At 44.8% G+C, this 22,808-nt stretch overlaps 2 protein-coding genes and 1 pseudogene across 2 annotated transcripts; 2 read left to right on the top strand and 1 right to left on the bottom strand.

Moving 5' to 3' along the window:
- The first annotated feature begins 1,935 nt into the window (after positions 1–1,935).
- On the top strand, positions 1,936–6,111 carry LOC125518824 (protein root UVB sensitive 6-like). The gene is made up of 13 exons (XM_048683694.1): positions 1,936–2,377; positions 3,090–3,188; positions 3,269–3,382; positions 3,466–3,537; positions 3,627–3,737; positions 3,834–3,953; positions 4,090–4,191; positions 4,283–4,355; positions 4,715–4,795; positions 4,874–4,938; positions 5,048–5,149; positions 5,252–5,446; positions 5,581–6,111. The coding sequence occupies exons 1-13, from the start codon at positions 2,021–2,023 to the stop codon at positions 5,650–5,652; spliced, it is 1,563 nt and encodes a 520-aa protein (XP_048539651.1). The 5' UTR covers positions 1,936–2,020; the 3' UTR covers positions 5,653–6,111.
- A 2,088-nt stretch (positions 6,112–8,199) lies between these two features.
- On the top strand, positions 8,200–8,310 carry LOC125533434 (annotated as a pseudogene).
- Positions 8,311–9,066: 756 nt separating this feature from the next.
- On the bottom strand, positions 9,067–16,401 carry LOC125518816 (PHD finger protein ALFIN-LIKE 5). The gene is made up of 5 exons (XM_048683687.1): positions 16,126–16,401; positions 15,969–16,001; positions 14,046–14,274; positions 9,802–9,934; positions 9,067–9,730 (listed from the first exon to the last, which is right to left on the bottom strand). The coding sequence occupies exons 1-5, from the start codon at positions 16,238–16,240 to the stop codon at positions 9,449–9,451; spliced, it is 792 nt and encodes a 263-aa protein (XP_048539644.1). The 5' UTR covers positions 16,241–16,401; the 3' UTR covers positions 9,067–9,448.
- Between the last annotated feature and the right edge of the window lie 6,407 nt (positions 16,402–22,808).

Below are 22,808 nucleotides of genomic sequence, written 5' to 3'. Positions count from 1 at the left end.
CATTATGTTTCTTCTGGTCCAAAAACAATCTCCGTAAAATTTCGTTACGTTTGGACTTCGTTTGATATTGATTTCCTGCGATGTAAAAAACATGCAGAAAACAACAACTGGCACTTGGCACTATGTCAATAGGTTAGTACCCAAAAAATGTTATAAAATAATTATAAAACCCAAGATTGATAATATAACAATATGGAACAATCAAAAATTATAGTTACATTAGAGACGTATCAACATCCCCAAACTTAACTCCTACTCGTCCTCGAGCAGGGAAGTGATAAAAACAGAATTTTTGATGTGGAATGCTGCCTAACATATCATATCATATTCTTCCTTTATAGCATGGATATTTGGACTTTTATGTGATTCAAAGCAATAGTGACCACCAAGGAATAATGCGCTATGTTCTGTTGAGTGTGTTGGATGCCTACCACGACCCTGTTTTGCTATGGTACGATATCAACTTCCAAGACTTCTGTTGGGTAGTGCTCTTCGATTATTGGTTCTCGAGCTTTGGATGATAACCCGAGGCCGACATTTATTGATTGGATCTGGCAATGACGGTAGATGTGCATTGTCTCCTTGTTGAAAACCTGGAGTTCTTCGAATTTTCTTTTTAGATGCAAATCCTTGATTTGGCCTTCGGTGGTCGGATATGGCAACTTGGCAACTTGGGACGCAAATCCTTCAATGGTATGCGTGTCATACCCTTGTTGAGACGTTACTTGGGAGGAGCTATCTTAATATCGGGGAGGTGTTTAGAAAACATGATGTTAAAGTTGAAGATTGCGAAACATGCAAATGCTTTCTATTTTCGGTTTCGGACAGGTGCATGACGAATAGGTAATGTTCGTCACCTCACGATCGACCATCATGTCTTGTCTGTTTCTACTATCTCATCCTCAGTGTTTCCATGAAAATATGTTACTGCAAAAAGAAGATGTTTTATGGCACGCGCTACACGTCGGCTGACTAACGCAGGGATCAAATCAACCATCTCCAGAGACGTTGGATCCCGCGCGAGAGAGTTGTCTGCGCCGGTCATTCAACTATGACCCACCATTTGCAGCATGACGCATGTTGCGCTCGGGGGTTTGCAACATGACCCATGTAGCGCTCGGCGTTTGCAGCTGACCGTTTTTGCTTGCGCTGGTGTTGCAAACACTTCTCGACCGTCCCTCGACCTCGTAGGTCTGTAACACAATCCATCTCAAGCTAGACTGTGTTGCAACACAACCCACGTTACAAAAGCGCACGTGAGTGGTAGGAGGTTGTTGCACGGCGTTTGCTGTTCGGACGGTCGAGGCACACCCAGTTCCCCATGTTTATTCGTCACGTTCATGCTTTAGTAGTAATAACACGCCGTTTATGAAAAATCCCGAAGAGCAAGACAAATTCCGAACGACGCACATGTTCTGTCTCTCCGAAACAACCACACATGGCGTGTCCCATTGCTGAGAGCAGCGTCTCACAGACCATATCGCCCCGACGCCACGAAAAAATAATCGAAACGAAGCACAAATATCACAAGCCAAATTTAAGCCCCACCATTTCCTCCCCCCCTCTATTCCAACGGTGCACCAGCCAACTGCCCAGCAGCCGCCCCCCACCCCTCGTGGCCCCACAAGCATCCGTTACCCACTGAACCAAGGGCCCCACACACCATCCGGTCCCACAGTGCCGCCCATGACGGGGCATCACAGCGGTACGCGTAGCAGCCCGCGCAAGCTGGCACCAGCAGCCGACCACCCGTCCACGCGCCACCCGGCTTCCTCCTACCCCGATGACAGTGTGGGCGCAGGACACGCCCGGCCCCACGTCTCAGCGGCACGGCGGACCGCGCTGCGACGTAGCGTCCGCGGGCGTGCCGGGCTGCGGAGTCTCCCCAGTATTTCCCCCCGGCCTCGGGGGTATAAAGTGGTTCCTCTCTCTCCTCGGCGAGACTGCCTCGCTGTATCGCTCACCACTCGCAAACCCATCTAAATCTCACCCCCCAGCCACCCACCCCCGCACCACCGCGATGGCTCCGGCGATGGGGCTCAAGCGGCCGGCGGCGGCGGCGGCGACGGCCACGCAGACCATCACGCTGCCCCCGCAGGGGGTCGCCGTGAGGGACGCGGTGCGCGGCGCCCTCAGGGACGCCGAGCTGCCCCCGAGGGCGCCGGCGACGCCGGCGCCGGCCCCCGCGGCCGCCGTGGACGGGGTCCTGTGCTTCGAGGAGGTGGAAGGCAGGCGGTGGAGCTACGTCGTCGAGGGCGCCGCGTCCTCCGCCGGGAAGACGGGGAGGGTCAGCGCCAGGGCCAGGGGCGGCTCCGCTGCGCCGGTGGGGGCCACCTTCAGGGCCGTGCCGCTCCAGTCCCCGCTGCCGCCCGCCGAGGTAATTTCCACCACCGGCGCTATTTGATTGGCGATTGCTGTGCCCACGCGTGTGGCTGTCGCCGCATGCCTAGATCCTAATTTAGCGGGATTGCTGGATTTGGTGCGATGCGAGTTCTGTTTAGGATGTGTCAAGGCGTGATTGTTTTTTTTAGGGTAAGGCGTTGTTAATTGTACTTGTACGTGGGTTGTTGTGGGGATATTTTTCGATTTTGCGCGTGCGGATCCAGAATTGTAGGCTGTATGTGTTTGCTCGAGGAATAACGGAGTAGTAGTCTCTTCGTTGGTTGTTTTTTGTCTCTCGCTGGCTGCTGATTCAATTAGTTGAATTAGAAATGTTAGACTGGTTCACTACTTGTTCATTTGTGATTCGCCCTAATTGACCTGCAATTATAATTTTAAGTTTCATCATTTAGTGATCACTTCTATCTCCATTTGGTTAACTTGTGCTTTCATGGAAATGCTAGTGTTGTTGTTTTGTGTCACTGCACATTTGATTTGAGGTTATCTAGTCTAGGGCCTTTGCTCAGGAGCAAAGTTGCAATATACAGACAAAATGAGGAAACTAGAGTTGCTTCCTAGTTGGTGCGGAGACACCTTGAGATTTTTTAATTACTGTTGCTAGGCACATCATGGTTTTTTAAGGTCTTGTTCATTGATCATGGGGGCTTGATGAACTACAATGATGATGCTATGTAACTGTGCTATTGCAGGAAATTATGTCCTTCATAAGGTCATATGTTGTGCCTGAAGGTTTTCCAGACAGCGTGACTCCTTCATATGTTCCATACATGACATGGAGGGCACTGAAGGTATATTGATCAGATTTATGCTCAGTTCCATCATTTACTAGATTTGAATATCTTGTTTAATCCTGCTTTTGACTTTTCAGCATTTCTTTGGCGGCGCAATGAGTGTATTTACAACAAGAGCCTTGTTAAACTCCGTAGGAGTCTCACAAAGCAGGGCTACGTCTGGTGCTGTGGCTATTAACTGGATACTCAAGGTGAAGTGTTTCTTCCAATCATTGGTGTGGTCGTTATTTATTTGGTTATTGTCTAACAGTTATATTGCTTTCCGTTACTACAGGATGGTGCTGGGCGTGTCGGAAAAATGCTTTTTGCGCGTCAAGGGAAGAAATTCGATTATGACCTAAAGCAGGTGTAATATTTGAAACCAGTGGTTTGCAGCGCTCTTGAATTTATTTATTTCGGTTTCAGTAGACTCACTCAAATCAAAATCCACTACAGCTCCGCTTTTCTGGGGATCTCATGATGGAACTAGGAGCTGGGATAGAGTTAGCTACTGCTGCGTTCCCTCAACTTTTCCTACCGTTGGCTTGCATGGCAAACGTTGTCAAGGTTTGACCTCGTGCCTTACTGTGACATGTTATGGCATCAATACGACATATTATTTCATTACTTGCAAAAGGGCTTACAATTTTTTCCCCTATTCAGAATGTTGCTGCTGTTACATCGACCTCAACCCGCACACCGATTTACAAGGCATATGCAAAAGGAGAAAATATTGGAGATGTTACTGCTAAAGGAGAAAGTGTTGGGAACATCGCTGATCTGGTAACCATTTATATTTTACATTTAGTGCTCCTGTTTTTTATTGTGGGCTTCTGCATTATTATGAATATTACTGATCTAATATGTAAATGTGCATATATTACCTATCTAACATTTATTTATTACCTCTTTTATGAAGTTGGGCACTGGTATGAGCATTCTAATGTCCAAGAGGAATCCATCATTGGTGGCTTCATTTGCAGTCTTGTCTTGTGGATATCTGCTTAGTTCATATCAGGAGGTTTGCTTCTGATTTTTGTTTGCTGCTATTATAATCAATTATCTATGATAAACTAATCCCCTAACCAGACAAATATTATTTATATTACCAGGTGAGATCTGTTGTGCTGAACACGCTAAATACGGCAAGATTCACTGTGGCAGTGGATTCCTTCATAAAGACTGGTACGTGAGCATTGTTTGTTAGAAACCTTTCCTCCTGGTCAGATCTTCTCATGGTTTGTCGAAGAAAGGACATATGGCAGTTTCCCTCAAATATAGTGCACGCATCACGTAAAATCATTGTTTCGTAATAGCATGTTTGGGTTATTAGGTATCAGCATGTTTTGGATACAGTGTATACATTTGAGAAATGCCAAATATATTTGAAGACATTTCATTAATACACAAACTGCTTGAGTTCTACCGGGTAGAAACTTTAATGTAAAACTTCTTGAATAATATAGTATGAAGTTAGTTTTAAGATCCATGTATGTTAGGGAGTATCCAGTCTTATATTTGTGTCTCTGATTTTCTCGATGCAGGGCATGTTCCTTCATTGAAGGAAGGGAACTTAGAGGAGACAATATTTAATCCGCCTTGGAGGCATCAACCTGTGGCCATAGGTTTGCAACTATGATCATATTTATTTGTTGATGAATTTTGACTGTAGAACCTTTTGATGACCAGTTTTAATTTCATAGGATCAAGATTTGGAGAGGCATTTCAGGAACCTGCTTCATTTGTTGCTACAAGGCCTTTGTTTGAGGTACTATCTTGTTCACTCCGTTGAGTCTTGTCCTCCATGGTATCACCGTCCCTTATTTTAGTCCTATCAAAGATTAGTATGGAAAGTTCTGATGTGCATATGATTACAGGATGAGAGGTACATTGTTACGTATAACCCTGCAAAGGACAAGGTTTATGCTTTGCTCAAGGACCAAGCAAAGCAAGATGACATTCTCAAAGCTGCCTTCCATGTAAGCGTTGATTGTTAATTACTTTCATAATATATTGCACTGGTTTGGGTTGGTTGCAACTATTTAGTATTTACCCTCCTTTGTCCGTGTTCTGTTTTACAGGCACATGTGTTGCTGCATTTTATTAATGCGTCACATGCTAATCTGAAAGCACGGAAGCGCATGAACTCTGATCAGGGGTCATACCACTATGTGAACCCAAACCCATTGAACATGGACTTTCTAGCACACATTGAAGAATCTTGCAAGATTGTTACATCGTCGTATGGAGTATTCAAGAGGAAAGCAAGAGAACAGGTGACTTAACTGCCTTGAATCATCAACATAATTCCTCTCACTCTGGTTATTCTACTAATGTGCAAATGGCCTGACCAAATCCACCACATTGCTGCACTGACATGCAAACTAACAACTCTCATTTCTTCTCACAGGGATGGATAATGTCTGACTCGCTACTGAACCCTGGCCGCGCCCGGCTGTGTGGAGTAGCACCAGTGATATAAGCATTATCATTTGTCCAACAGGATAAGATATTTCTTTCATACATTGGATCCGAGCCTATGTGAGCCAGCGCGTTATTAGCACAGACCAACTTCATTCAGTTCAAGTACTCGGCATGCACCAAACTCTGGTGAGACTAGTAGGGATAGTAGGCTGCAGCTTGGTACCATCTCAACTCTATAGAGCGGTTTGCTGGCTGGCTCATGGCGAAGGGTCCTGCAACTAACTGAAAAGAACTGACTAACAGGCTCTTGTATATGCGTCTGGTAATGTATAATGGAAACTGACATCCGACCTATTTGTAGCCGGTCTAGGTCTCTGTCGGCTGAGTTCTTGTATCGAGTCTGACTGCAACTTTTTTCCCCCGGTAACTTTGCGGTGCTGTGGTTTCTCTTTGTTTCCGTGACTCCGGTTGTTGTAAATGCCAGTTTCACCTAAAGAAGAGATCTGTTTGATTTCAACATCTCTGTTGTGCTTGGATCTTGAGTCTTATATGCTGTTTAAGGGTGTGTGTTTTCATCGCTTGTGATTGGACCTCGAACAGCAGGTGTTTTCTGTTTCTATTAGAACAGAATCTAAAATTTGCTAACCTGGTCTGTAGAAATTATGTGTCCGAAAGACTAATTTTAAACCATTTTACGTGCGCACACTACTGACTGCACGCAGAACACAACAGAGCACACCCTCTAATCATGCACTAGAACTATCAAAGACCGAAAATACTCATCTTCTTTATTCAATTGACAAGCACCTTCGGCCATATACACCTTGTTTTTGACAAATCATCTTCTTTATTCAATCACAATTGCATCATTTACAAGAAAAGGTATTATCTCATCCGGAGGCGAATCCATCTAGATACTAGGAGAGAACTTGGCCAATTCATGAATCAAACAAAACGTGATTGTCGGAGAAGCCTTCCTTCAGAGCATTAACAACTCATTATCGGAGACAACCTCAATTTTGCTACATCCCACTGTTTGTGCTAAGTTTAACCCAAATGTTACAGCATTTGCTTCAGCAGAAAATGAGTCATAGCAAAAGTTCAGTCTTTCATTTGCTGCAACTATGATTTTGCCATTATCATCTTGGAGAATTGTACCAAACGTACCATTCAGATTGTCATGACTAAACCCAACGTCTACATTAAGTTTCATGTATCCCGACCGGGGCTTAGACCAAGCCATCGCTCTCCTCTTAGCTTTGGGCTTACACGCGATGACAAAGTTCCCTGCTAGTCCCCATACTGCCATTTAAACTTGGCTGCAGTTTGTGTTTTCTCATCATGTGTTGGTTTCCTCCGTTCGAACCCAAATACCAGGCAATAGTATTTTTTAGGGGTAAACCAAGTTTTATTGATCAAAAACCACAGACAGTGGAATACATCTCGGATCGTGAGGTTGGCCTAGCCACACATCACACATGGCGCCCTTGACGTAGAGAATGCGAAAACTTGGCTAGACTATGAGCTTCTCCATTAGACTCTCGAGGTTTGAACGAAAAAACACAATTAAACATAGTAGCTCTCTGATGAATCTCACATATGATAGTACCATATTTCCCTTGATAGCCATTGTGGATGTCTCCGACGACTTGCTTGGAGTCTGAAGCCACCACAAAATTATGTAACAAAAGGTCTTCTGTCAACGACAGTGCTTCTCTGCACATGATTGCCTCAAGTGTTGCTGGATCGTGTATACTGTGGATAACTAGAGCTGAGCTCCCCAAAAAAATCCCTTGATCATCTCGACAGACCGCCATTGCAGTCCACCTCTGGATGGCATCGATACACCAGCATCCACATGAATTTTAGCAGAGCCCGCTGGTAGTGCTTTCTACCTTCGATCACCCCTCAGATTAGGCAGTAGTTGCTATCGTCTCCCTCAGATTAGGTAGCCCAAGTACATGGATGTCCGAGCCCCGAGCCCCAAAGACACAAAAGGCGCTCAAGCACTTTCAGCCATATGTACCTGGTATGAAAAAGTAACAGTTTGTTCAATTCACATCTAGATGTTTTCTAAGGATGTCACATCTAAGCTTTTACAAATAACGCAACAGCAAGAAAAAAAAAGCTGAGACAAAAAAAATAGACCACAAACATAGTGAACTGTCACGTTCAAATGTGTCCTAGACAGACCCAAAAAGTAACTTAGTAATCGCAAAAGAAGTCGTTTAGCGAGCCAACATGTGTAACTGTGAGCCCCAGGGTTTACACTAGGTGCTTCCCGTGATTTAACTTGTTGGGTCTACTGTCAGATGCAGTAGGCTCCTGCTTTTTCCACAGACGTGTTGGCCTGTTACTCACTTTCTCTTCAGAAAACACACGCCATGACGTGCACGTTTATAGTATTAAAATGCAAGGAGAATGTACAATGGCCGAATGGCGAGTAGAAACCGGAGAATGGACTATGAAGAGAGGATACAGCTGCCTCCTGTGTTGGTCGGTTGTTTTACACATCGAGAGAAACAACAAATGTGTTGGTCAAATATATAACTGGCGTTCTCCTTTTCTTTAAACAACAAGCAACAGAACTAGCTTTCTTCCACACGTTGAAAAAAAACCCCACCACCATCCGATAAAATTGGAACGATACAGAGAAGATTAGCATGGCCCCTGCGCAAGGATGACACGCACAAATCGAGAAATGGTCCAAATTTTTTTGGGATTTCTCGCGCCGGTCCCTGCGCCCTTCTTTTGAGCCCCTCGTATGTGTTGCTCTTTTACAAACAGGTCCTCGGAGTTTTCGTCTCTGTTCGATGAGATCCTCAATGGTCCATCTCGAACTTGGGTGTCTTCTGTTCTTCGCTATTGCAGATAAGCCCTCGAAGAATTAACGTTTTGGACCTAGCGCTTTATTTGATTTTGGTTTATCCTGCCACCTGCCACTAGAAAGACATCACATGACGAACACATCCAAGATCTGTGAGAGAAGCGTACTCGGAGCATCAAAGTTTATGAATGCCATCAGCCATCATCGCGTGATCGATCTAACCACCCGCAGCTGGACTAATCCAGGAGAGTCACTTCTCCAAACCTCTCCATCTTGTACACAGTAACTGATGGTCCACCAACTAAGCAGGGGCTGCAGGGCACACTGGTGGCAGCTCTCAAAACTGAAGTTAAAAATACCTCACTAAAATGAACACAAGGCAAAACAAATTTAGCCTGGATTATTCTCCTGAAACTATGATTTAAGGAGACTACAAAATTCGTACCGCAAGGATACTGAGAACATACAGTATAAAGTAACTAAGAAAATCAAGGCAACCTAATACCTTGTGGGAAACACATTAACTACTGAAAGAAGGCCTAAACATACACTTAGCCTACTATTACGTCAAAATGTACGCTTGGAGCTATGCACAGAAGCTCCTTAAGGGCCGGCATCAGTTATGCCAACAATAACCAAAGCAAGGGAAACAAGACCAGCAACATATATATATGCCCAGGAACGAGACGAGGCTAACAAGGCCAGAAACAATGGTGTCAGCTTTCGGGTCCTTTCAGTTGAAGAACGCCTTTGACATGTCCGCTGAAGAGATCGAAGCTGGTACAACACTACTACACCGACCAACCAACGGTTTAAAACACACACAAGTCAAGAGTCGGACCAACATGAACGAACTGCAGGGTCAAGGGTGAATCAACAGTGTTCGACTGAAACGAAAAGCGAGTCTATGATGAGCTAGAGAGCTAGGCCATATCTGCAGGCTGCAGCAGGCATCGACGATGGCGATTTGGTGCCGGCGCTGGTTCCATTCCGAGTCCTGCCGCCCTGCTGGTGCTGTTTGTCGCCGTTACGCCCTCGCCCTCTTGTTGCTGCAGTCTGGGCACTTGTAGTGCTTGATGTGCTCGGCTCGAGCAGGCGTGATCTTGACGCATTTCCCATGGTACCACCGCTCGCAGTTGTCGCAGCAGATCCAGAACTCGTCCTTGCCGTCGTTTGTTCCACAGGTACCACACAAGGTGTTGTCGCGCTCTTCCTCCTCTTCTTCTCCATAGTCCTCGCCGCTCTCGTCTTCATCCTTTGGGGGTGCCGCTATCTTTGGGGCCTTTGACTGGGACTCAGGCTTTGAATACTATAAAACGGAGGATAAGTTATTGGTGACATCTTATACTGCAAGGCGGCATAAATAGTATCTTCACTTACAGTTTTCATGCTTGGCTTATTATTGCTCTTGTGCGTACTGTTGGGGGCCTTCTCCTTGATCTGCTTCTTTGCAGCCCCGGTCACGACTTCAAATATTGTAGGCAGGTTATTTATCATGTTGAAGAGTCGCCTCCTGTGTGAGACACAAAACACAGCATAGGTTGTTAAACACACATGGCAGCAGAAAACTGGGTTTTACTCAACTGACCATATTTCAGTATGACCATGGAACATTATGCCAAAGGTAAGTTGCAGCAAAGCTTCATGTATCTCTGATTAAGAATTCAATTTAAACTCCATGAATTGCACAAAAATACCACGCACTAGCTCTTGTAACCTCCTAACATCCCCCCCCCCCCCCCCCCCCCCCCCCCAAACCCCCCCCCCCCCCCCCCAAAAAAAATGATTGTTATCCATTGCAAAAACAGGCGAACAAGATATCGGGTGGAACAGCAGCTAAGCTTTGAGATGAGAGGCCAAATGAAAATTCAAACTATCGAAATGCTAAATCAAACTACCATTAAGTCATAGCGTCTGTAGTAAGAAAAACACCCACACACTAGCTCTTGTAACCTCCTAACATCCACCCATAAAAAATGATTGCTATCTCATGCAAAAACAGGTGAACAAGTTATCAGGTGGAACAGTGGCTGAGCTTTGAGATGAGAGGCCAAATGAAAATTCAAACTATCGAAATGCTAAATGAAACTGCATAGTTAAATAATGGGAAAATTTGCTCAATTGTCAATCGGTCCTATCGAAATGCTAAATGAAACTGCATAGTTAAATAATAGTAAGAAAAATAAACCCGGTCAAGTTTAGACTGTTGCACATTGGACAGGTGAACTGCATAGTTAAATAATGGGAAAATTTGCTCAATTGTCAATCGGTCCTATCGAAAGTAGGACGCACTATGGATTCAAGCTATTGCACACGGTTTTTTTGGCTTCTTTCGATGGGTAGGGAAGACATCAAATGGCAATTCATGGACATCAGAAAAAGCAGGGTAAGTAATTCTGTGACAAATTGGCCTACATATTAGCTGTTAACTAGTTGTTTCTTCTGGGTTGTGGGGCTAAGGCCTGTGCTGGCCTCACATAGCTTTGCCCATGAGGTGGAACACACCAAAATCAAACAGAAGCCACCCAAGAGTATTAGTTAGAAAATTTATACTACTGGCATCAAAATTTGCTCCTACTTCGGCTGCTGAAATGCAGTTCAATCAGCCTTGGATAGTTGGATTTGATTACCACCTTTGCCTTTTGACACAGAACTCTTGAACTTCAACAAATAATGAAGATACTCAAATTTGCACCCGGCTAATTTTATCATATGCTAAGCCATCGCAAACTACAAAGGAGAAGAACAATGAACACACTCATGAATGAGGGCTCTCGACTACTCTAGCAGTCCAAATTCACCACAGTACATTACGCCTTGAAGCCGGCTTGGGAACTTATCCAGGGCTCTAGGCCTTAGATGCATTCTTTCATACCATCTAAAATTTGCAGTTATGCTTGGCATACATCTGAAGCTTCCCCATAATATCTGCAGCCGCCCAGCCATTAAGTGCACGTATTATCCGTATTATGCAGTAATTTCTGGTGTTAATCTGATAACTTCCCTAGTATCTCGAAGCAAAATCAAGAGGCTTTTCTATAGATGTCGTGATGTTAAAGGTCCATTGCACTAAACACTCATCAGCTATGCAGGATAACCTGACGAAGGAGTCAACTTCATGATCTAAATTTTCTTGAGATATTTGAATTGATTGTAGCATTTGCTGCTTGCATCTCAAATCTTATTTGCTAACAACATGTGTTTGTTCTGAACCTTTGGTTCTATTTTTCGAACTCAAAACATTTTCCCAACTATAAATTTCCTAAGTTCCAAAATCATGTTGACAAATGTATTCAGCTACTATATCATCAAGTCATTCTGAGCATTTACAACTGATGCTACACATCCACGAAATAACTGTAGCACCTAGTCTTAACTACATGATTCAATTTGAAATTATATGATTATATCACTCATCTTGAATACTTAACTAGAAAATCCTAGCTCCAATATGAATACCGCAATACATAAGCTAAGTACCAGCTTGCATGGTGCTTTTCTAACTTCTATTAATGTTTAGATCCAACATAGTACTCCCTGTTAGAGCACTCATTTATCTACCAAGTTATTACCACTACAAATACGTAAGTCCACTAGGTTGTCCCTGAAACTTCGAAATTGTGATGATTTTCAGATAAATACTAAGTCATCCCTAAGTGTTATGTGCAGAAATTTCAATACCGTCGAGGCTTCTTCGCTCACTTATCAATTGCCATCTGAAGATAGGATCAAACAATCATAATTCTTCATGAAGATGGTGGACTATCAAACAAAAACCAGTCCAAGATCCATCAGGATGTTCAAGTTCAATAATTTTGAGATGGCTGTCAATTAGCATGTTAGTCTAATTATTACTTAATCTTGCACGACCTGGAACAAAGTTAACCCACCTAAAAATAATAAGTTATCGCACTAAAGAAGGTTTCGAGCAACTAGGATGAGTCAGAAGCCTCCAAGTTGTTTTAAAGCATCAAGCTACAGGCCCAGGAAAAGATGCTTCAGGGTGATAATATAGAGCACAATTTGTGCTACTGGATAAATACTTGCGCCGAGGACTAATTTCATTTGATCTAGTCTAAACAGGGTCAGTCTGCCCTCTGTATACAATTTGTGCTATAATTCAGTGACTTTAACTTAATTTTGTTTTGAACTTCACCAGCAGGTAGCAATTTGCATGCCAGTAGTTCTCAAGTCATTTAGGAAGTGTTACTAATTGCTAAGCCACGAATAGAAACCATACAGATGAAATAAACTTTTGCCAAACTTGTTTCCTCTAAATTTTAGTGGTGAATGTGATTTAGAATGTGCAATACAAAATCTCCTGGGACTGAATGTGAATGCAACTTCTAGTGTTTTGCTCATGCTGGCGCGTATATTAAGCAAGGGTTGGGACTCTTGGGAGGATACAATAACTGCCTTGCATGACTACTTAGGGCGTGTTCGGAAGCCCTCCCGCTTCTCAACTCCACGTGAGGAGTGCAGCCGAACGATCCAAATCCTGGTTATGAGCGAGAGAAGCTGGCGAAACTTGCAGTGCAATTTTCGCGGAGTCGCGGAGCTGGCAAACTCGAGCTCCTCCAAAACAGCGAAGCAGGAGTTGCCAAGAATTACATGTGAGTGCCACCGCCAAGTGAGTTACCGGTTCATTCGTTTGTAGCAAATATTACAAGTATGTGCCACCGCCAAGGCAGTTACCGGTTCGTTCGTTTGCCAGAGCAGGCTTCCCACGCCTAGATGGGCTGTCACACCTAGTTGGGCCCTCCCGAGCTGCTATTTCTCATAGCTAGGTGGCTGGCGGCCTGTTTCAACAACCAGAACGAGGAGCTACCCTACCGAACGATTTGTAACTCCGGGATTTTAACTGCGAAGCTGGCTGCTGGTTTTGGGCTATGTTGTTGAGGATTTTGAGGCTGTGGAGAGCTACCGAACACGCCCTTACTCCGTTTATAATGTAAAGGACAAAAGAAGATATAGTAAATTACTTTCTCCGTTTATAATGTATGATATTCTAGAAATGGCAGTCTCCAGGGTGCTTGTATGTTGACATTTTTAATACTTGTTCTTCAGGCTATTTCAAAACAGAACTACTGGTAATAACCTCAAAACGATGGGATAAAATTGTAGTCCTACACAAGAACTTAAGGATGACCATAAGTCAGACTACATGCTAACTTTAACTTGTAAATTGTTCCAGTGTTCCCCAATGTGGTGTAATGTTAATAATTCTGAAGGACACATTCTATTTGGGACCATTATGAGCATCTGGGCATGCAATCAATTCCTTTTTTCAGACTTGAAAAACGAGCACATGGAAGAAACGATTAAACCAAGATCTCAAATCAAAAAAAAAAGTGTGGAGAGAGATATTCAAGAGAGGGCATCTAAACAAAGTAAGAAGAAAATTTAATAAAGAAGAATCACAATAGCTTAAGATGAAAAATCAAAAGCTAGCAATGAGGGATTTGTTTAGTGACTGTTGCGTACCCCTTGATCAGGGAGACGTTGAACTAACCAAACTGTAGATGAATCCGTTAAAAATATTTGGCAAATGGAAAATGGAGGACATGAGCTAAGGATGCATATATGCTTGTTTAAGGAAACAGAAAGTTTGATGGAATCATTACCTTGCCTCTTTGTCAAATCCAAACCGTGCCGCGAAGTAGAATGAAACAGCCAACAACCAGGAATCACTGTGAACAGCAACTAGTGCCAACCAATCCTTCTCGTTCATGCCATCCCTAGCAAAGTTGATTCCAAGTGCTGGTTCAGGAATCTCTGGGGGGACTTCCTCAGCTGGCAACGTCACTTCCCATGTTTCATTAGGGTACCCATAAAGGCACAAGTTCTCCTTTTCTGTACGGATAAACATAATTAGAAAATACACAAGAATTTTGTTATGCAAGCAAGAAAGGGAAGAACGAACTATTAGAGAACACAAATGAAGCAGCCTTGCACTTCTAACCCCACCCCCAAGGTGCAATGGCCCCTAAAAACTTCCAATTTCACCAAAACATATGAGCTAATGATAGCATACAGACTATGAACCCATGAACCTTTACTGTATTTATTTACGGAGGAAAAGCCGTGAAACAAGCAAACCGACGAAGAGACAGTACACCACAGACATCACTAATTCAGAAATTCCCAGCACTTTTCTATTCAAATTCCTCTGCCCTGCAATGATGGCTACTATCAAATTTCTTGAAGAGCTAACAACAGCCAAGCGAAAACAAAAAAGTACTATCACAAATTCGAAGATTCCAAGCAGCATAAGAACTTAATAAACCATATTTGATACAGCTATTAACCAATGAACCTGTCCTGCATTTATGGAGGAAACAAGCCACAAAACGAGCAAACCGACAACGAGGCAATACAGTACACAGGCATCACTAATTTCAGAAATCACAGCACTTCTTTATTCAAATTCCTCCGCCTGCAATGATGGCTACCATCAAATTTCTCAAAGAGCTAACAACAACCAAGCCAAAATAAAAAAGTATCACAAATTCAAAGATTCCAAGCAACATAAGAACTTAATAAACCATATTTGATACAGGCTATTAATCAATGAACCTGGACTGCATTTGTGGAGGAAACAAGCCACGAAACAAGCAAACCGACAACGAGGCAATACACCACACAGGCATCACTAATTTCAGAAATTCCCAGTACTTTTTTATTCAAATTCTTCCGCCCTGCAATGATGGCTACCATCAAATTTCTCAAAGAGCTAACAACAACCAAGCAAAAAAAAAAGTATCACAAATTCGAAGGTTCCAAGCAACATAAGAACTTAATAAACCATATTTATACAGGCTAATAACCAATGAACCTGGACTGCATTTATGGAGGAAACAAGCCACAAAACGCGCAAACCGACAACGAGGCAATACACCACAGAGGCATCACTAATTTCAGAAATTCCCAGCACCATTTTTTTTTTCAAATTCCTCCACCCTGCAATGATGGCTACCATCAAATTCTCAAAGAGCTATCAACCAAGCAAAAAGCACAAAGTATCACATTCCAAGCAACATAGAAGTTAATAAACCATATTTGATACAGGCTATGAACCCATGAACCTAGACTGCATTTATGGAGGAAAAAGGCGCGAAACGAGCAATCTGACAAAGAGATAATACACCACATATACATCACTAATTCAGAACTTCGCGGCACCATTTTTCTTCTCTTTTCAAATTCCTCCGCCCTGCAACTCTGGCTACCGTCAAATTCTCGAGAGCTAACGACCAAGCAAAAAAAAAACACGAAGTATCACAAATTCGAAGGTTCCAAGCACCATATAAGAAACCAATAAACCATATCACCCTCCGGTCTACACTTCCAATCCCACGCGACGCCCCAGTTCATCACCGCATTGACGAAAGCTGCGGAGCCACCACCGCCGCAGAGCTCCGTACGCGCATAATTCAACAAGGTTAGCTCCGGAATTCCCAGCGGGGCAACCAAGCGACCAATACCTAGCGGCGGCGGTAGCTTGGGCGCCGCCAAACCCTACACCGGGAGAGATCGAGCGGACTCACCGGGGTCGCAGAGCTGGTAGAACTTGTCCACTTCTGCAAAAAAGCCACCAACCAAGCAAACAAAAAAGGGCACGTCAGCGACACGGGAGCGGGCCGGCGGGCAAATCCGGCAGCGAGCAGGAGCGGATGGAGAGGGGCGAGGGAGGGGCGCGGATACCTTGGGTGAGGGCCTTGATCATGCCGGCGCGGCGGCCGCGGAAGTCGCGGAAGACCTCCTCCGCCGTGCGGGAGGCGTAGGGCGCGCCAGCGCCGGCGCCGGTGCCGGCGTCCATTTAGGGTTCCGGCGAGGGGGCGGCGGCGGCGGCGAGAAGGGTGTTGGAGGGAGGCGAGAGCACGAGGAGGTGGAGGACACAGAGAGAGAGACAGGGCCGCAGGCTCGCAGTCCGCAGGAGTGGTGAGGTTTTTATTTGGGAAGGAGAGAATTGCGTTCGTTTCCGGGAGGATTTGAGCCCCGGCGGTGCCTTTTGGGCTTGCACTTGCAGCAACAACAAAGTGGCTCTCTGGCCACTGGCCATCATATCTTTTGCCTTTATGGAATCTATCGTCACCATATCATATCTACTCGTGTTAATTTAGTTTTGTTTGTGATGTGTTTCCATAGTTTGACTCTTGAATTGGGTGAGGCCTGGGGCTGTTTGTTGGTGTTTACAGCTGGTTTTAATATATTTTTTGGGGTGATTTAAGGCCTGTTTTGCATTTGAGTTGCTTCCTTTTTTTGCACGGAGTTTGAGTTGCCTCCTATGTTTTGCAATGTTTTGGCGGAAAAGGTGTGGTGTGTTCTATTTTTCTATAAAAGCTTGTGCCATTTTTGGTATTTGTTTATCGTTTATCTGCTGTTTTGGTGTCTCGACTCATCATAAGTTGGCTTTTTGAAGCACCTGATTATTTCTATTTTTGGACGTGGTTGTTGGTTGAAATGTAGTATCCATTTGGCAAAACCCTAGGTCCGGTTCATCGAGCGATGATGACGGCGTGAAGCCATTTTCCTCTGAAGGCGATGCTTGGGTTCATGTGGTGACCTGCCAGAGTGGAAGTTGGAGTCGGTGCCATCGACAGGCCTCGGCAGCAAGGCGTAGGGCGGTGTATTTGCTATTGCTATGGTGTTGGTTGCTTCCATGGACATGGGCCTTTGAGGCGCTTGTATGCTCTCGCTGCCGCCTCTTGGACATCGTCTTCCTAGGGTCCACACCGAGTCATGTTACCCACTAGACGAATATTCTTAGGCATAAAGGGTGGAGAGTGCGTTAGCCTAGACTCACCTAAAGTCATGGTCGTGCTTCCGAAGTGTTTGGCATCGGTCATGACACAACTTTGGTACTCTGTGTCCCACCTCTTCGTCATTCATGGCTTGCAGTTGGATACAATTATGGTGGGTGTGATCGCTAACCCCCTGAATTAGGGTTGTATCAATCGTCTGGCTCTTCTTCTATGAAATCGATACGCCTCTTCGTGTTGTATTCTAAACAGGAAAAATAAGATTTTCTGACGTTTTCTTAATGGGAGACGACATTCACGTCGAATATGAGGCTTGTGCTGACTTCGTCAATCTCAAGGATTGACGACTCATACCTCCGGAGGTCTCATAGCGGTAGGGTATGTATGTGTATCTTCATAGAAGTGAGTGCACGTGCGTGCATGTAAACGTCCGCATTTAGAAAAAGATAAAAAATGATTCTCTGTCTAAAATTCATACACCATGTACAACTAAATAAAAGGTAAGGTTGGACAAAATTAGATTTTAACATGTGATTGGAATGGTGTGATGTATTCTGTTTTTTCTATAGAAACTTGCTTCATTCTTAATATATGTTTATCATTTTTGTTGTTGTTTTGACGCCTCGACCCACCCTGGGTTGGCTTTTCAAAGCACATGTTATTTCTAATTTTGGACATAGTTGTTAGTTGAAATGTGTTCGTTTGGCGAAACCCTGGGTCTGGTTCACCGAGCGATGGTCGTTTCCTTCTAGGGGCTGCTTGTGTTCCCGTGGAGACCCACCAGAGTGGAAGTTGGAGTCGATGCCATCGGCCGTTCTCAGCAACAAGGCTTAGGGCGGTGTATTGCTATTGCTATAGTGTTGGTTGCTGCCATGGGCATGAGCCTTTGAGGCGCTTATACGTGTTGCTGCCGCCTCTTCGACATCGTCTTCCTATGGTCCACACCGAGTCATGCTACCCACTAGACGATTCTTCGTAGGAGCAAAGGATGGATGGTGCATTAACCTAGACTCACCGAAAGTCATGGTTGTGCTTCCGAAGTGTTTGACATCAGACTTTGGTACTCCGTCTCCCACCTCTTTGTCATTCATGGCTTGTAGTTGAATACAATTGTGGTTGGTGCGATTGCTAACCTGCTGGATTAAGGTTGCATCAACCGTCTGGCTCTTCTTCTATGAAATCGATACACCTCTTCGTGATGTATTCTAGACAGGAAGAATAAGATTTTCTGATGTTTGCTTAGTGAGAGACGACATTCGCGTCGAATATGAGGCTTGTGTTGACTTTGTCAATCTCAAGGTTTGACGACTTAGATTCCCGAAGGTCTCATCGTGGTAAGGTATGTATGCGTATCTTCATAGGGGTGAGTGCACGTGTGTGCATGTAAACGTCTGCATTTAGAAAAAGATCGAAAAGGATTCTCTACCTAAATTTCATAACACTATGGGCCCATTCAGATCCTCTCTAGCTTCTCGAAATAGCCTGCTTCTCGCGAAGCCACCTGCAGCCAGCTTCTGATGGGAGCAGAGATTCGTTTGGCAGCATAGAGCAGCTCCAGACAATGTACAAACTCGAAATAGCCCAGGAACAGGAAGCCAGCGTGGGGAAGGGAGCTAGGAGAAGTGAGCTCTCTGGTGTGGATCCGACGGCAAGCTCGACAGAGCAGGTCGACTGGGTGCCGGCGACGAGCGATGGGATGGGAAGCCTGCGGGGACGAGGCGGAGCATCGGCGCCGCATCGAATGGGTGGCGGCGGGCCGGCGGCAGTGTGGGGGCGCCCTCCTAGGGTTACAGATGGGGTAGAAAGGGGACGAGGGGTGAAGAGAAGTTGGGCGACAGGAAAGCGCGTCGGGCAAATCGGTATGCAAGGATTGACTTGGCGGTGGCATTCTCATGTAAATTGCAGCAACTCCACCTTCCATTTTTTAGGAGCTATGCTTCGTCTGCTCCAGGAAATTACACTGCGAGGGGACAGGCTCCGCGAAGCAGGCTTCCAGATGCTGGCGCGCTCGAGCTGGCTTCACGCGGGAGACGGTGAAGCTCGCTCGTGGAGAGCCTTCGAACGGGCCCTATGTACAACTAAATAAAGGTTAGATTGGACAAAATTAGATTTTAACGTGTGATCGTAAATGGTGTAATGTGTTATGTTTTTCTATAAAAACTTGCATCATTCTTAGTACATGTTTATCATTTTTGATGTTGTTTTAATGCCTCGACCCACCCTGAGTTGGCTTTTGAAAGCACATGTTTATTTTAATTTTGGACATAGTTGTTATTTGAAATGCGTTCGTTTGGCGAAACCCTAGGTATGGTTCACCGAGTGATGGTCGTTTCCTTCTAGGGTCTGCTCGTGTTCCCGTGGAGACCCACCAGAGTGGAAGTTGGAGTCGGTGCCATTGGCCGGTCTCAGCAACAAGGCTTAGGGCGGTATATTGCTATTGATATGGTGTTGGTTTCTGCCATGGGGATGAGCCTTTGAGGTGCTTGTACGTGCTGCTACTGCCTCTTCGACATCGTCTACCTAGGGTCCACACCGAGTCATGTTACCCACTAGACGATTCTTCGTAGGCACAAAGGATGGAGGGTGCGTTAACCTAGACTCACCTAAAGTCATGGTCGTGCTTCCGAAGTGTTTGGTATTGGTCATGACATAACTTTGGTACTCTGTGTCCCACCTCTTCGTCATTCATGGCTTGTAGTTGGATACGATTGTGGTGGGTGCGATCACTAACCCTCTGGATTAGGGTTGTATCAACCATCTGGCTCTTCTTCTATGAAATTGATACACCTCTTCGTGATGTATTCTAGGCATGAAGAATAAGATTTTTTGATGTTTACTTAGTGGGAGACGACGTTCGCGTTGAATATGAGCTTGTGTTGACTTTGTTAATCCCAAGGTTTGACGACTCAGACTCCCAAATGTCTCAGGCCCTTCCCAGTACTCCACGGTGGACAGGTGCTAAGCATGCCACATAAGCGAAAAAATAACATGGCACAACAATTAAGGAGGAGAGAGAGCACTTTGGTGACCCCAGGAAGAACCAATGCCAAGCGCGTGAACCTAGGCAAACCACTTAAATGAAACAACTTGACCAATGGATGAAAGACTTTAGGTGCTAACTCATTAAATAAATTGTGCTTAGCAACAAGTTAAGCACCTATGCTTTGGGGAGTTGAGTTGCTAAGGTATTTAATGCATTTAGCACCTCATCTAAGCACCTTTGCATTGGAGGAGGTCTCATAGTGGTAAGGTATGTATGAGTATCTTCATAGGAGTGAGTGCATGTGTGTGCATTCAGAAAAATATCGGAAATGATTCTCTATATAAATTTCATAACACTATGTACAACTAACTAAAGGTTAGATTGGACAAAATTAGATTTTAACATGTGATTGGAGATGGTGTGATGTGTTATGTATTTCTATAAAAACTTGCTTTATTCTTAGTATATGTTTATCATTTTTATTGTTGTTTTGACGCCTCAACCCACCCTGAGTTGGCTTTTGAAAGCACATGTTTATTTCTATTTTTGGACATAGTTGTTAGTTAAAATGTGTTCGTTTGGCGAAACCCTAGGTCTGGTTCACCGAGCGATGGCCGTTTCCTTCTAGGGGCTGCTCGTGTTCCCCTGGAGACCCACCAGAGTGGAAGTTGGAGTCGGTGCCATCGATGTTCTCAGCAGCAAGGCTTAGGGCGGTGTATTGCTATTGCTATAGTGTTGGTTGCTGCCATGGGCATGAGCCTTAATGGAGCTTGTACGCTGTCGCCTCTTCGACATTGTCTTCCTAGGGTCCACATTGAGTCATGTTACCCACTAGACAATTCTTCGTAGGCGCAAAGGTGGAGGGTGCGTTAAGCTAGACTCATCTAAAGTCATGGTCGTGCTTCCGAAGTGTTTGGCATCGGTCATGACATAACTTTGATACTTTGTGTCCCACCTCTTCGTCATTCATGGCTTGTAGTTGGATACAGTTGTGGTGGGTGCGATTGCCAACCCTCTGGATTAGGGTTGTATCAACCATGTGGCTCTTCTTCTATGAAATCAATACACCTCTTCGTGATGTATTCTACACATGAAGAATAAGATTTTATGACGTTGGCTTAGTGAGAGACGATGTTTGTGTCAAATATGAGGCTTGTGTTGACTTGGTCAATCTCAAGGTTTGACGACTTAGACTCCCGAAGGTCTCATAGTGGTAAGGTATGTATGCGTATCTTATAGGAGTGAGTGCATGTGTGTGCATGTGAACATCTGCATTTAGAAAAAGATCAAAAAGGATTCCCTGTCTAAATTTCGTAACACTATGTACAACTAAATAAATGTTAGATTGGACATAATTAGATTTTTAACGTGTGATTGGAAATGGTGTGACGTGTTCTGTTTTTCTATAAAAACTTGCTTCATTTTTAGTATATGTTCATCATTTTTGTTGTTGTTTTGATGCCTCGACCCACCCTGAGTTGGCTTTTCAAAGCACATTTTATTTCTAATTTTGGACATAGTTATTAGTTGAAATGTGTCCGTTTGGCGAAACCCTAGGTCTGGTTTATTAAGCGATGCCCGTTTCCTCCTAGGGGTTGCTCGTGTTCCCGAGAAGACCCACCTATCGGTGTCAAAACCGGAGGATCTCAGGTAGGGGGTCCCGAGCTGTGGATCTACGATCAATGTGGAACAAGGGACGAAGAACACGGTGTTTCCCAGGTTCGGCACTCTCTAAGAGGTAAAACCCTGCGTCCCGCTTGATTGTATTTGATGTGTATGGTATGATTACACAGTCGATCTTCCTCGAGATTAGGCGAGATAAACTCTAGGTTGATGGGGTGTTGATGTTGCTCTGGCCCTAAAGACTAAAACCCTTCGGTTTATATAGACACCAGTAGGGTTAGGGTTACATACGATCGGTTACAATAAAGGAAAGATCATGCCTAATATTGACTTGGAGGACACACCACGGTTCCGAGGATCTTCTATCCGGCCACGGATCCGCGCTCTAGCTTGGCTCCACAGTAGCCCATTAGTCGGGCCCATAAGCAATGGGCCGGCGGCCCGGGGACCCCTTAATCTGTTGGGGAACATGGTAATTTCAAAAAAATTCCTACGCACACGCAAGATCCATCTAGGTGATGCATAGCAACGAGAGGGGAAGAGTGTTGTATACGTACCCTCGTAGACCGTAAGCGGAAGCATTATGATAACATGGTTGATGTAGCCGTACGTCTTCACAATCCGACCGATCCTAGCACCGAAGATACGGCACCTCCGCGATCTGCACACGTTCGGCTCGGTGACGTCCCGCAAACTCTAGATCCAGCTGAGTGTCGAGAGAGAGTTTCGTCAGCACGACGGTGTGATGACAGTGATGATGAAGCTACTGACGCAGGGCTTCGCCTAAGCACTGCAACGATATGACCGAGGTGGAAAACTGTGGAGGGGGGCACCGCACATGGCTAAACAATCAACTTGTGTGTCTATGGGGTGCCCTCCTCCCCCGTATATAAAGGAGTGGAGGAGGGGGAGGGCCGACCCCTCTATGGCGCGCCCAAGGGGAGTCCTACTCCTATCGGGAGTAGGATTCCCCCCTTCCCTAGTTGGATTAGGAGAGGAATGAAGGGGGAGAGAGGTGG

This window comes from Triticum urartu, chromosome 1 (genome assembly GCF_003073215.2).
Source record: "Triticum urartu cultivar G1812 chromosome 1, Tu2.1, whole genome shotgun sequence".
Lineage (NCBI taxonomy): Eukaryota > Viridiplantae > Streptophyta > Magnoliopsida > Poales > Poaceae > Triticum > Triticum urartu.
Note: the sequence above shows the minus strand (reverse complement) of the source record. Positions and strands in the feature narration are given on the sequence as shown.